Raw genomic sequence first — 23,109 nt, forward strand, 5'->3', positions numbered from 1 at the left:
ATGCAAAAATCTTATGGGAATGTCTGAACGAGGCCTGGAAAGGCAGAACTTACCAATTTGTTGATAAGTTGGTGTCTCGAATGCCCAAATTATGTGTAGCAGTGACAGAAACCAAAGGAGGACACACTGATAAAATTCAAGTTTAATCTGAGTTTTATCTTATACTATAAAATTATAAATATTTTTTAGTTGCAATATCATGTGAATCATTATTATGAATAAATATTTTCATTATTTCATTATAAATTAATATTTTATTAATAATTATTGTCCTTGGCCAAAGACCTTTGCACGCTAGTGTATATAGTGGCAGTATGGAGGTAATTTGCATTAGTGACACATGGATTCTGTGTAGGGTAGGAGGAAGAAAGGTTGGTGTGAGCACACCTAATGGCTGCAGAGTGGAGTCAACCTGGAAGACTGCTGCAGTCAGGACAGGCTGCGACCTGTGTATCCAGCCCAAGTGGGGTTGGGAAAGCCAGTCAGGCTGCAGTGCGGTCAATGGGGTCAGTGTGCTAGGAAGCCACTGGGAGACAGGAGGTCAGTGTCTAAACCTACAGGAGACAGGGAAGACCACCAAACTCTGTGACTGAACTTCTGTTCCTGAGGAGAAGCCAGACCAGTGAGTCTTAAATGTGAGTAGGCTGGGAAGCCAAGCCAGGCTGAAGGTTGGGATATACCTGCAAGATGCTGTGTTTGGATCCTGATTAAGCATCTAGACACTGCACCAATACACCCATCTACCAAGCTAATTACCCCAGAACATTTCATCTCATGTTTATTACTCACCTGTGCTGGTATCTGTAGGGGTTGTCTCCTCCTTACACTGCTGATCACCCCTCACATACGTCTCTTCTTCTCCCTCTATATCTTCTGCCTTCATATCAGTCACATACGTCTCTTCTTCTCTCTCTATATCTTCTGCCTTTATATCAGTCACATACATCTCTTCTTCTCCCTCTATATCTTCTGCCTTCATATCAGTCACATACGTCTCTTCTTCTCCCTCTATATCTTCTGCCTTCATATCAGTCACATATGTCTCTTCACCCGCTATATCTTCTGGTTTATTATCAGTCACATACGTCTCTTCTTCTCCCTCTATATCTTCTGCCTTCATATCAGTCACATACATCTCCTCTTCTCCCCCTGTATCTTCTGCCTTAATATCCATTAAATTTTCACTCTAAATAACCAATAAAATAAAAAAAAAGTCTGAATTAACTAAGAGTAAACTGTATAATATCCATGTGTCAAGATCCGGGTAATTCATCACCATTTCTTACCTTCCAAGTGTCTCCTGAGACTGGCCCAGCATTCCAACCCTGGATTCCACCTGCGCTGTCTGCGTGCAGCACGCTGTGTAACATGGCCTCAGTCTCTCACATGCTAAAGTTCAAACAGACTTTCCCTCTAGATTCAAACATGGGTGCAGCCATGTTTGGATTCATCACATGTTACTTTACAGCCTACCAGCTGCACTCTGGAATCTGCCTGATTACCCAGCCAATACCTGCTTCCCAGCTGGTATAAATATCCTGCATCGGGGGGCGTGGCCTGACGGCAGAGGAGAGTGGAAGCAATATTCCCGAGCTCCAGCACCTTCTTCATAAAAATTACTCTCCCTGCCCTCTCCTCCCAACCCTTTTGCCCCATCCGCCCCCCTCTCACCTTTACTTATCCCCCCGCTGTGGATAGGTCGGTGCCGCGGAGCCGGGGAGTGCTGTATAGCACTCTGGCAGGTTGCGGCCTACCACTACTCCGAGGCAGGGATCTCGATTTTCAGGCCTGCCCAGGGAGAGAATTGGTGGGCCTGAATCCCGTGGACGCTCACCGAGGCGCATCTGATGGGGATACCGCTGGCAACACCAGACCTGATGCATACCGCTTCCACACCCCTGGCACCCCGGACGGAGACGTCAACTTGCATTGCGGTCCGCGACGCGTCTGACGGGGATACCGCTGACGCGGCCGCCTGCACCGCCGTGCTCGCTGCATATCATTAAGCCTCTGCAACCCCTGCGCCCCTGACGGAGACAACCACCCGCGGAGTGCCTGACGGAGACACCAACACCGCCAGACCCGCTGCACTGCGGCCTATTCACTCCCCTGGACCGGGGCCTACATTTCCGGGCCTGTCTGGAGGGAGCTCCGGGAGTACCGAGGTTGGGAAACGTACTGCCTCACTCACCCTTGTCACTGGACCGGCTGTTCCCTGCTGAGACCCTTGTGCCCATGCTGGAAACTCCTGATTGCATACACACTGTGACATCTTTGCACCACCCAGGTAACCCCTCAGCTGAGGGACCTTTCATACACCTACTGCTTCAGGCCTCATACTTGTGACTGTCCTAGATCACTACCTATGAGAGCTCCATTGCCTTTTCTACCCAGCCTACCTAAGATAGTGTGATTATCTGCTGCTACTGCTACAATAGCCATTACCTCCTGTCAGAGCGCTCTCTCACCTGCTGCAGATAGGCCACCAGACCCGCAGCGGCCCTCTGTCCACGTGTTGCCGTCCCCTGGGGTTGTAGCCCCGTACTCTGGACGACTCCACCTGATGCCCTATTACCAGCCAACGCACCCTGCACGGCCCCTCCTCGCCCCCTGGAGCGGAAATCGTTCTCATAAGGGCCTATCAGCCGCAGCCCATGGTTGCACTCAGCCCTACACACTGCTTATACCGGGCACTGTAACGACCCTATCTGGGACTGCGCGGGTGTGATTCGCTGGTGTCCTCGCGGTGCGCCCTGTGTCGGGTCGGTGGGCCTCCTGGGAGTGCTACGCAGATCTCCTCCCCGCCAGGTGAATCTCACTCAGAGTGCCTACTCCGTATCCCTCTCTCCAATCTGAAGAGGCCCTCTGCCTCCCTTGTTTTATCCCTCCACCAATTGACGCCCCCCTCCTTCAGTGCTCCCTGTAGCTTTGCCACGGGCTACCGGCATTGCTGCTCCACGCAGTGATGCAAGACCTTCTGCTCTTGTCCTCCATTATTCTGCGTGAAGCCACCTAATGATCGCCTGAGACCAGGCCACGGGGGGTGACAGCTCCCTGGGAGCCATGCTGTTCTGTGTATCTTCTTGATTCTGACACATCTTGAGCTTATTGCAAACGCCCTCCTTGCTATTTCTCTGGAGTATGAGGCGTACCTCGAAATTCTCTAAACGGAGCAACAACAACAACCGATCTCAAAACCTCACGAGATCTCAAAAAGAGCTGAGACCTTTCCTTTATCCAACGACACCCACACAGATGGAGAGCCGTTCCTCACCCCGCCCCCCGACGTCTCCCTCTGCCTCCTCGATCTCAAATCCAGCTGATGAAATGGCTGACCCTGTAACGGCGGGAGGCCGGGACCTCCGGGAAATTCTGACCTTCATGAAGTCACTCCCTACTAAGCAAGACCTTCAAGACACCATTAGGAATGAGCTCGCCTCCATTAAAAGCGAAATCTCTCACCTGTCTGATCGCTTAGTGAATCTGGAAGAAGACCAAGAGGCCAATGTCTCCTGTATGTCCTTGTTGAGAGACTCCGTCTTTGCTCAATCCAAGGAAATCCGTGCCTTACAGTCTAGAATGACGGATATCGACAACAGAGGCAGACGGAATAATATCCGCATCCGTGGTCTCCCGGAAGACGTTTCACAGTCTGGGTTAGTGGATGCCCTGACCAAGATATTTAACGAACTCTCATAGAATAATGATTCAGACAACGTTATCACTTTTGACAGAGCCCGAAGAGCCCTCAGACCGAGAGGCCTCTCCACCGACAGGCCTCGAGACGTAATTTGCCGGCTTCATTATTTCTCCCAGAAAGAGGAAATCATGTCCAAAGCCCGTCAACTGGACGAAATTGATTTCAACGGCTCCGATATAAGCCTCTATCAGGATCTTTCCTGGTACACGCTCCAGCAACGGAAATCCTTGAAACCCCTAACAGACGAACTGCGGAAACGTCAGCTGCGGTATCGATGGGGTTTCCCCTTTAATCTCCAGGCTTGTTCCTCTGGAAAATGGTTCACCCTGTCCTCTCATGCAGACCTCTCCTCGTTCTGCTCTTCACTAGGTCTACCTCCGTTAGACATTCCATATTGGGAGTTCTCTCTCCCTGATGTCCCTCTCCCTGCAAGGGCTCCTGACCTACAACCGTGGCACGAGGTACGAGGTGCCAATAAGAGAATCCAGCCGACCGCTTCCCCCTCCAAGTCTGCTTTGCTCTGAGGACTCCTCTGTTTAGTGTTATTGTTTTTGCTTATTTTAAGAGACTCATGCTACTACTATAGTGTTGGAGGGTATATTTTCCTCTATAAGAGTTCCTACATACGCTTTTTGTTAAATTCCTGACTGTTGAGGGATGTTGTTACTAACTAGCTAGTTTGCTTACTTGGGCTGGCCGGTTGGAGGCTGGGGTTGTGGATTGTTCTACTGCCCTTGCAGCCCGCCGTCTAGTCCTGTTATTGCAGAATTTTTTCCTTTCTTTTTGTGTCAGTTTCAGGCATATTTTTATTTTGCGTGGTTCCTGGCGCGGTTCACTCCCACTCCCCCCCATTGAACCCGCCTTTGGCTCAATGCCGGTGGGGAGGCTGAAAGTAATACGGTTCAGCCTCTCTCCTGCGGGTCTTTTTCTGATGTTATTACATTGTTGTTGTATTTCCTTTTTCTTTGTCTCTTTTTCCACGCCTACTCTTCTTCCTCCCCCTTCACTCTCCTTTCACTTTCAGGTTTATGGAAATTCGCTCTATTTCACTCCACCATGAGCACCCCTGGGAGGATTAAAGTGCTGACATTTAACGCGCGTGGTCTTAACACACCGGAGAAGAGATCTAGCCTTTTACGTTTACGGAGGTCTGAGAGTGCAGAAGTCGCGTTAGTACAAGAGACCCATTTTAAGGTTGGAATTCGTAATCCCTCTCTTACCAATCGCTACTTCCCCGCAGCATATTACAGCAATACCCCAGGTAGCAAGTCCAAGGTAGTGGTTATGATTTTCTCCAAGGATTTACGCATTTCTGATGTATCCACACATAGGGTGGTGCCGGGAAGGCTCCTCCTCTTGACTTGTAAACTCTTTGAACAGCCCCAAACCAGGCCCAATTAACCTTCTACTCACACCCCCACCAGGTTTATTCCCGTATAGATTACTTGTTCCTTAGCCATAGACACCTCCCGCTTCTCATAGATGCCACTATTGGCTCTATCACCTGGTCGGATCACGCTCCGGTGACATTGACTTTGGAGCTCCCTCACAGTCCCCATAAAGAATGGACCTGGAGACTCAATGAGTCTCTTCTCTACGACAAACTTTGTAAAGATGCCTTAGAAAAGGCTATAGACTATTATATTTCCACGAATGACACAGGCGATGTCTCCCACCTAACTGTGTGGGAGGTACATAAGTGTGTACTCCGGGGCAAGCTGATCCAACTAGGCACTTACAAGAAGAAGTAGAGGCAGTCTCTGCTCTCAGGTCTTCTAATTAGGATTCATGCCCTCGAGACCTCTCACAAGGCATCATTGTCAGATAGGACCCTCGCAGAATTGACGGAAGCCCGCTCACAGCTGAATAAACTCCTGTCTGATAATATAATTCTCTCCATCCGTAAATGTAGACGGATATATTATCAGTGGGGCAATAAACCTGGCCGAGTCCTGGCTCAGGCTATACGTGCTCAACACTCTGCTTCGTTTATTAGCTCTGTGAAGGATGCCAGGGGAGTCCCCAAATTTAAATCACCTGAGATTGGCACAGTTTTACGCCTTGCTCTATAACTTATAAAGTGTCCCCCCAGTTGCAGACTCCCACCTTTCACTCCAAAAAATAAGGGACTATCTGTGGTCCATAGAGTATCCCGTCCTCCCACCCTCGAAACCTAACTTGCTAGAAGCCCCTTTCACTGCCCAAGAACTAGATCAAGCCATTTCCTCTATGCCGTCGGGAAAAAGCCCTGGCCCTGACGGTTTTACAATTGCATACTACAAGGTGTTTAAGGATAGACTGATTCCCCTACTCCTTAGAGCATTTAACTCCATTTCATCTGGCTCTCATTTTTCCCGTGACTCTCTGGAGGCCCATGTCTCGGTGATACCGAAACAGGGCAAAGACCCTTCGGTTTGCTCCAGTTATAGGCCCATTTCCCTCCTGAATGTGGATCTTAAGTTCTACGCAAAGATTCTGGCCAATAGATTAAAGACGCTGATCCCTCTCTTAGTTCACAATGACCAGGTTGGTTTTGTTATGGGCCGAGAGGCTAAAGACAATACGACCAAAATTCTTAACCTCATCCACTTAGCTTCCCACAGTTCTACTACCACTATCCTACTCTCTACTGATGCCGAAAAAGCATTTGATAGGGTCAGTTGGAAATTTATGAAATCAATTTTAGAGCACATTGGCTTAGGTCCCAACGCACTTACTTGGATACTAGCCCTCTATGACTCTCCGACTGCAAAGGTACGCGTAAATGGCACCCTATCTGAACCATTCACCATAAGCAACGGCACTAAGCAAGGCTGCCCATTATCTCCGTTGATCTTTGTGCTCTGTATTGAAGTGCTAGCTAGAGCTATACAAGCTAATCGTGATATCAAGGGCTTTGTTGTGGGAGACGGAGAGTACAAATTAGCATTGTTTGCCGACGACCTCTTAGCCATAGTATTCCACCCCACTGACTCCTTACCGCACCTGATGAATGAGCTCGACCTTTTTGGACAACTTTGCAACTTCAAAATTAACTACTCTAAATCTAGCGCTCTTAATATTTCCACCCCTGCAGAGTCCGTAGTGGACCTTAAACGTTCTTTCCCCTTTTCATGGCGATCTTCTCATATAACGTATCTTGGTGTTAAGCTGTCTGCTAGTGAATCCCAGCTGTTCCTGTTAAATTATTTGCCTCTCTTGCAAACAATTCGGAATGACTACTCTAGATGGAATATGAAATATTTATCTTGGTTTGGGAGGATAAATATAGTTAAGATGAATACCCTTCCTAAACTATTGTATGTAATGCAGACCCTCCCGATACGTATCCCAGAGTCCTGGTTCCGATCCATCTCGCGATTGATCCAACAGTTTATCTGGCAACGGAGGAGACATAGACTGAAACGCTCCCAACTTGACTAAATCAATCGAAAATGGTGGCCTCAAACTCCCTGATATAAAACATTATTACCATGCCGTTCTTCTAAGTAGAATTATAGACTCGACGAGAAGTCGCGACCTCAAGCAATGGGTGGTATTGGAGGGCCTGTACGTGCAGCAATTCCCTGAAATATTCCCTTGGCTCCCCTCCTTTCCGAGGTTACTCCTCCCCCACCCCACTATTACTCCCACGCTAGCCGCCTGGAAAACACTACGGAGTCTTCCCTACATCTCATCTAAATTCAGCCCCTTGACATCCTTCCTGGCCAACCCTGATTTTACACCGGGTGTTAACCCCGCCCACTTTTCACAATGGGCTATAACAGGATTGTTCAGGGTCGGCCAGATGGTGTCAGCGACTGGAGTAAAACAGTTTGCGGACTTGAGGGCGAGGTGGGACATCCCCCAACAGGACTTTTGGAAGTTTCTACAGATAAGGCACTTCTTGACATCTAATTCTAGACTTCACAGCGCCACCAGGGAGTCGACCCCATTTGAGAAGCTTTGCGTTGCGACCGTAGACCCGACCCACACTATTTCCACGCTATATAAAATCGTTTGCCATTCCCGACCTGTCGATACCCCGCCCTTTGCTGTGGCTTGGGAGAAGGACTTGGTATCTCCTTATCATCTAGAGATTGGGAAAGAATTTTCTTAAAAACTAAATTTGAGCTCTGTCTGTGTCCAGGTCCGGGAGACACAATACAAAGTTGTGACCAGGTGGTACAGACACCCCTCCCTCCTCCACGCTATGTATCCCTCCTCGCCAGCTCACTTCTGGCGTTGCTCCTTCACAACTGGCTCCTTCTTACACATTTGGTTGACTTGCTCCATGATCCAACCATTTTGGCGGGAGGTTATGCTCATTTCTTAGGACATTCTTAAGATTCAGATTCCCTCTGACCCTGCATTTTGGCTTATTAATCACTCTAATACTCCAGTGTCCCAATACAAACACTCATTACTGCGTCATCTCAGCAATGCAGCACGTGCTGTAATCCCGGCCATGTGGAGGTCCCACCTCCACCCTACACGTCGTGCATGGTTCGCTAGACTGGACTGTTTTATGAGAATGGAAGACTTGTTTCTCTCATCGATAGGCAAGTCTGGCGAATTCGATTCTACTTGGCTCCCTTGGTTGGAATACAAGGCCTCCCAGGCCTACTTAGCCACTCCCGTGGATAGCAGTCAATATCCCTGTAGCTCTGATTGTATACCTCAATAAGTGGTGCCTCTTACTTTCTCGTCCCCTTCTCTCCTTTTCTTCCTTCTCACTTTTCCTTGCTTCTTTCCTCAACCTTTCCCTGGTTCTCTTTTAGTTTTTATATTTCTTATTATAAAGAACACATTTTATTGTTGACGTACAGTGCAGCCCACAGCAGGCACACCATGGCCTCTACGATATTGCATTACAGTATCTCCCGCTCCTTAGATGTTGCGCTCTGCCTGCCAGACCATTTAGCTGATGCTGCCTTTGAAGGTTCTTTACGTCTCTGCTGGCTTGCTATCCTTGCTCTAAGCATTTTTACATTTAGATCTGTGCCCACGTACTTTATTTGTATCAATGTTTCTAAATTTGAACACGTCTGTGTTCTTCTTTATTGTTTACGTCTTTGAAAATCGTTAATAAAAATCGATTGCATAAAAAAAAATATCCTGCATCAAGGGCGCCTAATGGTCAGTGCTTTGGTTGTCAATCCATGTCTCTCCTGTTTGTGGAATCCACAGCTTGTTCTTCTATGTATTCCAGCTCCACTAAGAGACCCGCACCAGTTACCATCCTGCGGTGCAGCCTGACTCCTGCAGTATTCCAGCTCTGCTTCCTGGCTATCAGCTGCGATCCTGACATTGCCTTCCAGCTTCCAGCGTTGGTCCTGCTCTGCTTCCAGCTTCCAGCAGTGTTCTGGTATCGTTCCTACTTCCATTGTCTGCAGCATCGCTCTCTATCCTCCATAGTGAATTCATCACTGGCTTCCAGCTTCCAGCGTTTCATCCACATCGCTTCCAGATTCCACCAGTGCTCTGTGTCACTATCAGGCTACGGCGGTGCTTTACGTCATCTCCAGTTCCACTCACCATCTCCATTCCTATATCGCTCTGCATATCTGACCACACATCGAACCACAGTCTCCATCGGTGCTCACCATCGGACTCTAAACTTCAGCCATCAAGTACCACCTCAACTTCTGTGCTCCTGTGTTTACCCCAGCCTCTGTGCATCATCTGCTGGACTTTCCAACTCCGGATTTGACAAGGACTTTAACATCTTGTTCTGCATAGCCACAGCACCTATTACCCCTGCGTTTCTAGGAACTGTACTGTATATATCTCTGCACGTCTTCTGGTGAAGTCATTAGATAACCAAGGTGTCTAAACTGTGTGTTCAATAAACTGACTTTCATTTTTATAATTCAGTTGTTGTGGTCACGCCTTCGGGCAGTTGGTGCTAGATCTCCTGTATGTCTAGGAACCCTATTCTACCTTCACGGTTTAAATACACGCTAGCCCCTACACCTGAGGATTCCCCAGGTCAGCCTCAGCCCTCAGTTGTTGCACCATGTATAAGACACACACAGCTGCTTTACAGATCATATAGTGACAGTCACTCTGGTATATCAGCGAGACCCTAAATCCCACCTACCTGATCCTCCTGTGGGATCCTGTGATTCTCCTCTGTACAGTCCTGGGAATACAGAGGATGGGGACATCTCTCTGGGGTATCTCTGTTACTGGGCCCATCTGTAGGATATAAACAGTGACTGAGTACAGTGTATATATGAGATTATCAGGTGATGTGTGTATATAGGGGCCCCCATACCTGCTCTCCCCTGTACAATACATGACAGTCTCCTCTTACCCAGTGATGTGAGGGGCCAGTGATTCTCCATCATCATGTCTTTGTACAGACCCCTGTGTTCCTCTATATACTCCTCCTCCTGCATGGAGACATAGACAGTGACATCCTGACACCTTATAGGAACCTGACACACACAATGATACAGTCATCACCCAGAAACATCCCCTGGTGTTACTGTATAATGTCCCATTCCCAGCAGTCACCTCTCCAGTCATCACCCAGACACATCCCCAGGTATTACTGTATAATGCCCCATTCCCAGCAGTCACCTCTCCAGTCATCACCCAGACACGTCCCCTGGTATAACTGTATAATGCCCCATTCCCAGCAGTCACCTCTCCAGTCATCACCCAGACACTTCCCCTGGTGTTACTGTATAATGCCCCATTCCCAGCAGTCACCTCTCCAGTCATCACCCAGACACATCCCCAGGTATTACTGTATAATGCCCCATTCCCAGCAGTCACCTCTCCAGTCATCACCCAGACACGTTCCCTGGTGTTACTGTATACTGTATAATGCCCCATTCCCAGCAGTCACCTCTCCAGTCATCACCCAGACACATCCCCTGGTGTTACTGTATAATGTCCCATTCCCAGCAGTCACCTCTTCAGTCAGCAGCTGAATGATCTTGTTAGTGAGTTCCAGGATCTCCTGGTCATTGTCTCTCTCATGTATCAGTGAGTAAAATGGAGGCACCGGGATGGGGCTCTGGGTCCTGCTTAGTCCTCCTGACAAAAGGGGGCGACTGCTGGTTGTCTCATACCCGCCAGATGTCTTCCTCACTACTGTGTATTCCTGTGTATTGGGGGAGAAAGCAAATATCACTGCACACACTGCCTGAGCCCTTCACCTCCCCAGTCATGTCCCTGTATTATTACTATAGATATAAGTGATGTCACTGTGACGCTCCCTGATCACCTCCCCAGTCATGTCCCTGTATTATTACTATAGATACAAGTAATGTCACTGTGACAATCCCAGACCCCCTCACCTTCCCAGTCATGTCCCTGTTGACACAGAAGTACTAGCCGGAACTGATATTTCCGGACTGGGGGGGTCATTCCGAGTTTATCGCTAGCTGCCGTTGTTCGCAGTGCAGCGATCAGGATAAAAATTGGCATTTCTGTGCATGCGTATGGGCCGCAGTGCGCACGCGCGACATACTTTCACAAAAAACAATGCAGTTTTACACAAGGTTGAGCGACTCTTTTCTGGCACTCTGTTGATCAGTGAATGATTGACAGGAAGTGGGTGTTTCTGGGTGGTAACTGTCCATTTTCCGGGAGTGTGCTAAAAAACGCAGGCGTGTCAGGTAAAAAAAGAGGTCGTGCCTTGGGAAATGGGGGAGTGGGTGGCCGAATGCATGGCGTGTTTGTGACGTCAAAGCAGGAACTAAACAGACTGAAGTGATCGCAAGGAAGGAGTAAGTCTTCAGCTAACCTTTCGTTCGCACTTCTGCTAAGCTTAGATACACTCCCAGAGGGCGGCAGCTTAGCGTTTGCATTGCTAAAATCAGCAAGCGAGCGATCAACTCGAAATAAGGGCCTGGATTTGATTTAAGAAACGGGATCTCCTAGATGGAAGCGGGCTGGCTGGATGAAGTTCCTTTGCATGTAGTGAAGCAATAATCAAGACTGAAGAATTTCGTAGTAGAAGAATAAAAGAAAGTAGCACTTAGAACTCGTGCTGGACTGTCCCCGGACTGGAGCGGGTGTTAAAACCAGTGTATCGTGATCTGTGTCGGGACTGGGTTCACTCTGGCCAGCATGAATTTGCGGGAAGCTGGGCAAGGCTGAGGCAGGACGGAACAGCTGGTGAACACGAGGTGTCTCAGCTTCCAAACTGGAGGTGCGAAGACACAGGATGCCTGAAGTGGGACTACAGGATACAGGATAGGAACCAGGTTCTAAGAGCAGGATTCTGGAAGCACAGAGCACAAGCTTGCAGACTAGCTGCAGCAGATGTTGCACTGGCATCTGAATGCATCAAGCTGGAACCAGAAATACCCTGCTCTCCCCTGGGATTGGCCACACTGGTGCTGCCTGGATACTGCCTCCTGTTTGGCAGCTCAGATCATGCGACCAACAAAGATGGCGGAGCCCTGGTCCCGGCGCCGCCAGGACAGTAGACTACACTGAGCGCTTCCTACTGCTGCCCATCACCCCCACCCACCCCCACCCTCCTGACTGCCGCTGCACGCTCCCGTCACCTGCTAACCGCCGCAGCAGCGCAGGAGAGATCACAGAGCACGGACGGGTAAGTCCTGGCTCCCGTGTGACTCACTGCCCGTGACAGTACCCCCCTTTTCTGAGTGGCCTCTGGACACCTCCTTGGTTTCCCTGGATTCAGCATATGAAACTTCCGAACTAGAGCAGGAGCATGAACGTCAGTGGAGTCAACCCAAGCTCGTTCCACAGGCCCATAGCCTCTCTAATCCAAGAGGTATTGCAGATGACCATAACGCCTCCGGGAATCCACTATTTGCTTAACCTGGAACTCTATTCCTCTATCAGTAAGGACTCTAGGAGAACGAGGAAGCTTCATTTGAAATCGATTCAGAATTAAAGGCTTCAGGAGAGAACTATGGAATGAGTTAGGAACTCGTAAATATGAAGTGAGCTTGAGTTTAAAGGCCACTGGATTGATGACTTTTTCAACAGGAAATGGTCTAGTGAAACGAGAGGCGAATTTCACTGACAGAACTCGGAGCCTTAAATTCCGAGTAGAGAGACACACTATATCCCCAATTTTAAGACTGGGCACTGCTCGTCTCTTTTTGTCAACCCAAAATTTGTAGTGTTTAGAAGACTTGCGAAGAGCCATATGTACTTGTTTGCAAACATTTTTAAATTGATGAACAGAAGAATCAACTGCTGGGAGGTCTCGAGTGGGTAAACTAAGAAATTGTGGAACTCGTGGATGCAGGTCATAGACAATGGAAAATGGAGTGGTTTTGGAGGAGGAGTGAATGAAGTGAGTCATTTTCAAAAAAAGCAGTCAATGATCACCCAAATTGTAGTGAAACCTTTGGTATTAGGTAAGTCCGTAATAAAATCCATTGACAAATGGGTCCATGGTCGAAGAGGAATGTAGAGTGGCTGGAGTGGACCCATGGGTGCTTGACGGGATATTATATGCTAAGAACACTTGATTCAGGAAGAAATAAAGTCAGTGATATCAGATCTCATGGAAGGCCACCAGTAGGATCGCTGAACAAACTCTAAGGTCTTGTGGATTCCAGCATGGCCAGAAAACTGGGAAGCATGAGACCAGATTAGGAGTTTTTTATGAAGATCAGGTGGAACGAAAGTCTTACCAATAGGAGGTTGAACTGTGGTTGTGGTAAAAACTGTTGGGCTTAGCACTGGACTAGGGAGGTGGACTTCCAAACTCTCCTCAGGGCAGAGGGACGGGGATAACACATCCACTTTCTTATTCTGGGAACCGGGGGGTATATTTACTAAGATTCGCATTTGTGTCGATTTGGTGGGAGTTTAATCTCAAATTGTATCGGTTGTGTTTTTTTTCAACTTTTTGAAAAAAGTGCATGTAATGTACTAAGCTGCCGAGCGGTCTTCTTTCGTATTTTCCGATGTCGATGTGAGTCGTATTGTCGGGCAGTTTTTTACAGGAGTGATTAGTAAAACACTGCCGGACTTAACACAATGAATCCCGGCCAGATCAGTGAAATCCGTGCAGGGCTTCATTGTGTGCATTATATGAAGTGTGGAAAGTGTTAAAAATAGAAAAAAAAAATTGCGTGGGGTCCCCCCTCCTAAGCATAACCAGCCTCGGGCTCTTTGAGCTGGTCCTGGTTGAAAAAATACAGGGGAAAAAATGACTGGGGTCCCCCATATTTAAACAACCAGCACCGAGCTCTGCGTCCGGTCCTGGTTCAAAAAATACGGGGGAGAAAACGTGTAGGGGTCCCCCGTATTGTTTAAACCAGCACCGGGCTCCACTAACCAGAGAGACAATGCCACAGCTGGGGGACACTTTTATACTGGTCCCTGCGGCTGTGGCATTACCCCCCCAACTAGTCACCCCTGGCCGGGGTGACCCCAATTAACTTTGCGGTTGACCGCAGACCGCAAAGTTCCCATCAATGGTTATAATGGAGCTGCGCTAAACTACATTGTAACCAGTGCGCTCCTACTGATTGGCTGTGCGCTCCTGCACTGTCAATCAGGAGATTGCCATGATGTGGCACTCCCTGATTGGCTGGCGAGACCTTCTCTGACAGAAGTCACGGGGGGTCCCGCCAGTCAGGGAAAGGGGTCCCATGTGTAAACATGGAACCCCTTTAGTAGCGTGGACCGGGTTTTTTGTTTTTTTATTTTAAACAAGTACGTGGATTGCAACGTTAAAGAAGAGGACAGAACGACGCCGGATTGTTTGTAAGTATACTTTTTATTTACAGGTACCCTGTGGATTCTACGTGGACAAGGGGACCGAGGTGCTCCGTGTCAACATAGGTAAGTATGTGTGTGTGTAAGTGTGCATGTATATCAATTAAAAGTTGTATTATCACGGTGTGTGTTGTGTATTTTTTGGGGGGGGGGGGGTTTGTAGTAGAACTACAGGTACCAGTGGGCCCGTTATTTTTCTGCATGCTGATACTTGTGGTTCTCCAAGTACCAGCTTGCAGGGGAGGCTTGCTGGGACTTGTAGTTCTTCTACAAAAAACAATGTTCTTTAATTTTACACAATGGCTATCACCCTCCCATCCACCGCCCTCGGGCTTCATCCCTGGCCCTTGGGTGGCTGGAGGGGGGGACCCCTTGAGTTAAGGAGTTCCCACACCTCCAGGGTACCCCGGCCAGGGGTGACTAGGTGGGGGGGGTAATGCCACGGCCTTAGGGACCTACATAAAAGTGTCCCCCGGGTGTGGCCTTATCTCTCTGGCTAGTGAAGCCCGGTGCTGGTTTAAAAAATACGTGTTTCCTTCCCCCTATTTTTTTAACCAAGACCGGACGCAGAGCCCGGCGCTGGTTGTTAAAATATGGGGGGACCCCAGTTATTTTTTCCCCTGCATTTTTTCTACCAGGGCCGGATCAAAGAGCCTGAGGCTGGTTATGCTTAGGAGGGGGGACCCCACACAATTTTTCTTTCCGATTTTTAACCCATTCACACCCCTTCCCACTGATAAGCATGCATGGATCTCACTGATCCGTGCATGCCTATCAGAATACGGATAAAAAAAGCAGGTCTATTTGAAAAAAAAATATTTTTTTCACGAATTCTAACATTTCCCGTCAGTTTTTGGCTATTGCCGGCAGTGATTGTGAATATGAATTATTAGTAAATTACAGAGTTGTATAAAATAACAGGCGTGTTTGACCGATGGTGTATTCATTCGTATTTGTGAACTCTGCCGTTAAAACAAATACGAATGTCCTCATCACTGCCGAGATTTGTGTTTAGTAAATTCCCGAGATGACTATTTGAAAAAAAAAAAAAAAAATCAAACAAAATCGGGAGCTTAGTAAATATACCCCCAGGATGGTATGCTAGCGTGAAATCAAAACATGGAAAGAAAATGACCCAACAAGCCAACCAGGGGTTGAGACAATGGAGGTTCTTCAGGAAGATTACATTTTGTGGTCGGTATAAATTGTCATAGGGTATTGAGATCCTTCCAGAAGATTGTGCCATTCCTCTAAAGCAAATTTCACGGCCAAGAGTTCTTGTTCGCCAATTGCATGTTTTTTTTTTCAGCTAGCAAAAATTTTCTTGAGAAAAACCCACAGGGATGTAATGAATTATCTGCAGCCCTCAGTTAGAGGACCACCCCTACAGCCTCTGAGGAAGTATCCACTTCCAGCAGAAATGGTTTGCTGGTATCCGGGTGCTGGAGCACTGAAGCTGAAGTGAAGGCCTGTTTGAGAAGTTGAAAGGTGGATACCACTTCAGGTGACCATCGTGACTGATTGGCTCCTTTTCGGGTGAGAGCAGCTATAGGAGCTACTATAGTTGAGAAACCCTTGATGAATTTATGGTAGTAGTTAGCGAATCCAGGAAACTGTTGCACGGCTCCTAATGTGGTAGCTTGGGTCCAGTTAAGGATAGCAAGAACATTCTCTGAATCCATTTTGAGACCGGAGGCGGAGATTATATGACCAAGGAATGGAATGGTGGTTACCTCAAATACACATTTCTCCATTTTGCAGTAAAGATGATTTTCTCGTAGTCTCTAAAGAACTTTGCAAACTTGTTGGTGATATGACTCTATATCTGATGAAAAGATCAGGATGTCGTCCAGGTAGACCACTACAGACTTGTAAAGCATGTCGCATAATATTTAATTAACAAAATGTTGAAAGACGGCGGGAGCATTACTAAGGCCAAACGGCATAACTAAATACTCATAGTGCCCATCTATGGTGATAAATGGCGTCTTCCATTCATCACCGGAGCAAATCCGGATTAAGATGTAAGATCACCTCAGGTCTAGTTTGGTAAAGACTGAGGATCCTTTGACTTTATCAAAAAGTTCTGTGATCAAAGGCAGTGGATAGCGGTTCTCAACTGTGATCTCATTCAGACCCCTATATTCTATGCAAGATCTTAAGCCCCATCCTTTTTCTTTACAAAGAGAAACACGGCTCCATCCGGTGAAGTGGAAGGGTGAATGAATCCTTTACTAAGGTTCTCCTGAATGTATTCAGACATGGATTTGGTTTCTGGAAAGTACAAAGGGTAGGTGCATCCTCGCGGTGGTAGCAACTCGATTGGGCAGTCCCAGTGCCTATGGTGCGTCAAGACGTCGTCACTTTGTTTACTGAAAACGTCTCTACATAGTACTGAATAGGTAATGGGTCTGAGAGATCATAACTGGTATTCCGAAGGGGATGGCCTGCGAGCACACAAGATGAAAGACAGGATTGGTCCCAAGAAAGTTTGCATGCTTGTCCAGTTGAATTTGGGATTATGTCTCTGAAGCCAGGGAAGGCCTAAAACTGTTCCATGGGAAGCCTTGGAGATTACTGGAAGTTCTATTTGATCAAAATGAAGTGCCCCTACCTGAATTTGTAGAGGCAGGGTCTGACAGGTGACTGTTCCATGGGTAATCCGATTACTATCCACAGCCATGAGAATAATGTTGTGTGCCAACGGCTGAGTGGGTATTTGGTGTTTCTAAACGATATCGTCCGAAATGAAATTCCCTCCGGCTCGGGAAACAAGGTTCTCGGAGTCAGAGTTTTGGGAGAATGAGAAATGACTCCTAACCTGGCTTTTCCTCGACCAGTTTGGAATGGACGTTTCCTGGTGTCTGTGAGCAGGAGGCTACGAGGTGCCCAGACTCCCCAATGTACATACACAAGTGTTTGCGACGTCTCAGCCGCTCCTCTGGTGTTAAACAAGCATGGTTGATTTGCATGGGTTCTTCAATGGCTTCCGTGACTGATGGGATGGGAGGTAGTAACCCGAGACCTGAAACGTTTGACCCGGTTTTTCTCAATCTGACGTTTATGAAATCTCAGGTCTACTTTATTACATAAAGAGATCAATTCTTCCAATTTGGTAGGTAGATCACGGGTCGCCAAGTCATCTTTTAGGTGCTCAGACAGCCCATTCCAGAAGGCGGCGTTGAGGGCCTCTTTGTTCTAAGGGAGCTCTGAGGCGAGTGTCTGGAACTGGATGACATATTGTCCCATGGTTCGATTTCCTTGGCGGAGACGCTGAAGAGAGACTGCCGAGTTCAAAGATTTTCCTATATGTAGCAATAAATTGTGTACGGTCATTCAGAATAGGACCCTCGCTCTCCCACAAGGTTAAAACTCATTCCAATGCTGGCCCAGTTAGCAGGGAGATGATGTAGGCCTCTTTAGTTTTTGAGGAAGGAAAATTAGCTGGCTGCAGCGTGTAATGAACATCACATTGATTCAAGCTGCGACACAACTTAGGATTCCCATCGAACTTGTTGGGGGTTGGCAGCCATAAGCGAGATGGTGAAGAAACTATTGGAGAGGGGACGACTTGGCTGACAGACGGTTCTGTGCAAACTGAGGGATGAACTCTATCCAACGAGGACTGAAACTGTGTTACGTTACTTGTCGCTGAGTAGTTTCTAGTCCCTCCAGATGGGAGGCAGTAGTTTGCAGGAGGTCCATACTCAAGACCTTAGCTCCAGCCTGATCCATTTGGCTACTGCAAACTGTCACGGAAGTACTAGCTGGAACTGGTATTTCCGGACTGGATTCAGATTGATAAACGGGCTCTCCTGGATGGAAGCGGGGTGGCTGAATGAAGTTTCTTTGCATGTAGTGAAGCAATAATCAATACTGAAGAAGCTCATAGTAGAAGAATAAAAGAAGGTTGCACTTAGAACTCGTGATGGACTGTCCCCGGACTGGAGCGGGTGTTGAAACCGGTGTCCCGTGATCCGTGTCGGGACTGGGTTCACACTGGTCGGCACAAATTAGAAGGCAGAAGGACAATGGTTGAGGCAGGACAGAACAGCTGCTGAACACGAGGAGACTCCGCTTACAAACTGGAGGTGCGGGGACACACGGATAGGATGCCTGAAGTGGAACTGCAGGATACAGGATAGGAACCAGGTTCTAAGAGCAGGACTCGAGACTCATGGAACACAGAGCACTAGCTAGCAGACTAGCTGCGGCAGACGTTGCACTGGCATCTGAATATATCAAGCTGGACCCAGAAATACCCTGCTCTCCCCTGGGATTGGTCACACAGGTGCTGCCTAGATACTGTCCACTGATTGACCTGTATTAATACTATAGATAACAGGATTTTAAATACTTACTGGTAAATCCTTTTCTCCTAGTCCGTAGAGGATGCTGGGGTCCACTTATTGACCATGGGGCATAGACGGTTCCGCAGGAGCCATGGGCACTCTCAAGACTTTTCAATGGGTGTGAACTGGCTCCTCCCTCTATGCCCCTCCTCCAGACTCCAGTTATAGGAACTGTGCCCAGGGAGATGGACATTTCGAGGAAAGGATTTACTTTTATACTAGTGGTGGGATACATACCAGCTCACACCTCAACCATGCCGCACACATAGCAATCAACATAACACACACCAACAGGCATGAACCAATTGCAGCATCAAGCTGAAAGTAACATAACACAACTTGTGTATAACTAAACTGCAGGTAGAGTACGCACTGGGACAAGCGCCCAGCATCCTCTACGGACTAGGAGAAAAGGATTTACCGGTAGGTATTAAAATCCTGTTTTCTCATACGTCCTAGATGATGCTGGGGTCCACTTATTGACCATGGGGTTTATACCAAAGCTCCAGTACAGGCGGGAGAGTGCAGATGACCCTGCAGCACCGATTGACCGAACTTGAGGTCTTCATCTGCCAAGGTATCAAACTTATAGAATTTTGCAAACGTGTTTGACCCCGACCAAGTAGCTGCTCAGCAAAGCTGTAATGCCGAGACCCCCCGGGTCTCGGCATTACAGACACTGTTTTCCGAAATCAAGCTGTTCTAGCGACATAAATTTTCAAAGCTCTAATCACATCTAGTGACTTTGACTCAGTGAACGTGGCAGTAACCACTAGCACCACAATAGGTTGGTTTATGTGGAAAGAAGAAACCACCTTAGGAAGAAAATGTTGGCGAGTTCGCAACTCTGCCCTAGCTTCATGGAAGATCAGGTAATGGCTCTTGTGAGACAAGGTCCCCAATTCCGACACCCGCCGTGCGGATGCCAATGTCAAAAGCATCACCACTTTCCAAGTGAGAAACTTCATCTCTCGTAGAGGCTCAAACCAATCCGATTGAAGGAACTGCAACACCACATTAAGGTCCCATGGTGCCACCGGAGGCACAAATGGAGGCTGGATGTGCAGAATGCCTATCACGAAGGTCTGAACTTCTGGAAGAGAGGCCAATTGTTTTTGGAAGAACATTGAGAAGGTCGAAATCTGGACCTTGATTGACCTCAATCTGAGGCCCGCCTCCACACCAGCCTGCAGAAAATGGAGAAAACATCCCAAGTGAAACTCTTCCGTAGGAGTCTTCTTGGATTCACACCAAGACAAATATTTTCTCCAAATACGGTGGTAATGTTTAGACATTACTCCTTTCCTGGCCTGAATAAGTGTCGGAATTACTTCTTTCAGAATACCTGTACGGGCTAGGATCCGGCGCTCAATAGCCATGCCATCAAACGTAGCCGCGGTAAGTCCTGATACACGCAAGGCCCCTGCTGCAGCAGGTCCTCACGAAGAGAAAGAGGCCGAGGATCTTCTATGAGCAACTCCTGAAGAACTGGGTACCAAGCCCTCCTTGCCCAGTCTGGGGTAATGAAGATTGCTGGAACCCTTGTTCTTCTTATGATCCTGAGAACGTTTGGGATCAGCGGAAGTGGAGGGAAGACATACACTGACCAAAATACCCACTGGGTTACTAGCGCATCCATCTCTATTGCTTGAGGGTCTCTCGACCTGGAACAATATTTCTGAAGATTCTTGTTGAGACGAGATGCCATCATGTCTACTTGAGGAACTCACCAAAGACTTGTCACCTCTGCGAAGACTTCTTGGTGGAGGCCCCACTCTCCTGGATGGAGATCGTGTCTGCTGAGGAAGTCTGCTTCCCAGTTGTCCACTCCTGGAATGAAAATTGCTGACAGAGCTTTTGCATGCCTTTCTGCTCAGAGGAGGATCTTTGTCACCTCTGCCATTGCTGCTCTGATTTTCGTTCCGCCCTGCCTGTTTATGTACGCGACTGCTGTTGCATTGTCCGACTGGATCTGCATGGGATGATCTTGAAGAAGATGTACCGCTTGACGAAGGCCTTTGTAAATGGCTCTCAATTCCAGCACGTTTATGTGAAGGCAGGCTTTCTGAATTGACCATTTTCCTTGGAAGCTTTCCCCCTGAGTGACAGCTCCCCAGCTCTGGAGACTTGCATCAGTGGTTACCAGGACCCAGTCCTGAATCCCGAATCTGCGTCCTTCTAGTAGGTGCGGACTGTGTAGCCACCACAGGAGTGAAATCCTGGCTTTTGACGACAGGACAATTTTTCGCTGCATGTGAAGGTGGGATCCCGACAACTTGTCCAACAGGTCCCACTAGAATACTCTGGCATGGAACCTGCCAAACTGTATGGCCTCGTAGGCCGTCACCATCATCCCCAACAACCAAATGCACTGATGGGTCGACACACTGGATGGTTTCAATAACTGTTTTACCATTTTCTGGTTTTCCAGAGCCTTTTCCGCCGGAAGAAATACTCTCTGAACTTCCGTGTCCAGAATCATCCCGAGAAAAGACAATCTTATTGTCGGTTCCAATTGTGACTTTGGATAATTTATGACCCAACAGTGTTGGAGTATCGACAGGGAGAGCGCAATGTTTTTTAACAACTGCTCCCTGGATCTCGACTTTATCAGGAGATCGTCCCTTTTGACGAAGGAGGACCATTATCTCCGCCATCACCTTGGTGAATACCCTCGGCGCCGTGGAGAGACCGAAAGGTAACTTCTGAAACTGGTAATGGCAATCCTGAACCGCAAATCTCAGATAAACCTGGTGAGGAGGATAAATGGGAACATGCAGGTAAGCATTCTTGATGTCTACCGACACCATGTAATCCCCCTCCTCCAGACTGGAAATCACTGCCCTCAGTGATTCCATCTTGAACTTGAACCGTTTCAAGTAGAGATTCAAACTTTTTAGGTTCAGGATCAGTCTGACTGAGCCGTCCGGCTTCGGAACTACAAAGAGGCTTGAATAAAACCCCTCTCCTTGTTGCGGCAAAGGTACCATGATTATGACATGATCCTGACATAATTTTTGGATTGCCGTTGTTACAGTTTCTCTTTCTTGCAAGGTTGATTTGAAAAATCGGCATGGGGGAACGTCTTGAATCTCCAGCCTGTATCCCTGAGATACTATTTGCAATACCCAGGGATCCATGCCAGACAGAATCCAACCTTGGCTGAACAGTTTGAGACGTGCCCCCACCCGAGCGGCCTCCCGCAAGGGAGTTCCAGTATCATGCTGAAGATATGGCAGAAGTGGGAGTAGACTTCTGCTCCTGGGAACCTGGAGCCGCTGTGGGCTTCTTTCCCCTTCCTCTCCCCCTTCCTGCAAAGAAGGGGGAACCTTTCGCTCTTTTGTATTTATTGGGCCGAAAGGACTGCATGTGTGGGTGATAGGTCTTTTTTGCCGGTGCAGGTGCAGAGGGCAAAAACGTTGACTTACCTGCGGTAGCCGCCGTGACTAACGCATCCAGACCATCGCCAAGTAAGGTCTCCCCTTTATATGGGAGAGCCTCCATCTTTCTTTTGGAATCCGCATCCGCGTTCCACTGGCGAATCCACAATGCCCGCCTAGCTGATACCGCCATGGTAGCGGCTTGTGAACTCAAGAGTCCAATATCTTTCATCGCTTCTAGCACGTAGGCTGCAGCGTTTTTGATATACCCTTACTTAAGGAGTATCTCATCTTTATCAACCGTGTCAATTTCTGATGACACGCTGTCTGACCATTTTTCAATAGCGCGACTGACCCACGTGCAGACAATAGTGGGTCGGAGCAGTGTACCATTGGCAACATAAATGGATTTCAATGTAGTTTCCATCTTACGGTCAGACGGCTCTTTTAGTGAAGCCGTGCCAGGTGCAGGGAGAATTACCTTCTTTGTCAACCTGGACAGTGCACTGTCTAACACAGGGGGTGATTCACATTTTTTCCTGTCCTCTGCTGGGAAAGGGTAAGCTACCTGAATCCTCTTAGGAATATGACATTTTTTCTCAGGATTCACCAACATCCCTGCAAAGAGAGCATTTAGCTCGTGGGAAGGAGGGAACATGACATTGAATTTATTTTCCTTACATAAATAAGCCTTCTCCTGAGGTACAGGCGAGGCTTCTGTAACTTCCAACACGTGCCTTATAGCCACACTCATATATTGTATATTTTTTGCCAATTTATGATCTATTTCTCTAGAGTCACTATCGTCGACACAAGAATCAGAGTCTGTGTCGGTATCATTATTTACAAATGGTCTCTTATGTAACCCAGAGGGGCCGCCTGCAGAAGGAAAGAACTGAGTCCTGAAAAATCCACAGATTTTCTCCAGCATTCAGTCTGAGATTCAGACTTATCTAACCTCCTGTTA

General features: G+C 47.8%; 1 protein-coding gene across 1 annotated transcript in view; it reads right to left on the reverse strand.

Moving 5' to 3' along the window:
* Positions 1 to 23,109, reverse strand: part of LOC135056555 (uncharacterized) — a 637,874-nt gene that overhangs the window by 600,738 nt on the left and 14,027 nt on the right. Inside the window, exon 3 of the mRNA XM_063961888.1 lies at positions 10,605 to 10,796. Coding sequence (XP_063817958.1) covers positions 10,605 to 10,796 — 192 coding nt within the window. The remainder of the gene's footprint in view (positions 1 to 10,604; positions 10,797 to 23,109) is intronic.

Source organism: Pseudophryne corroboree, chromosome 3 (genome assembly GCF_028390025.1).
Source record: "Pseudophryne corroboree isolate aPseCor3 chromosome 3, aPseCor3.hap2, whole genome shotgun sequence".
In the NCBI taxonomy this organism is placed as follows: Eukaryota; Metazoa; Chordata; class Amphibia; order Anura; family Myobatrachidae; genus Pseudophryne; species Pseudophryne corroboree.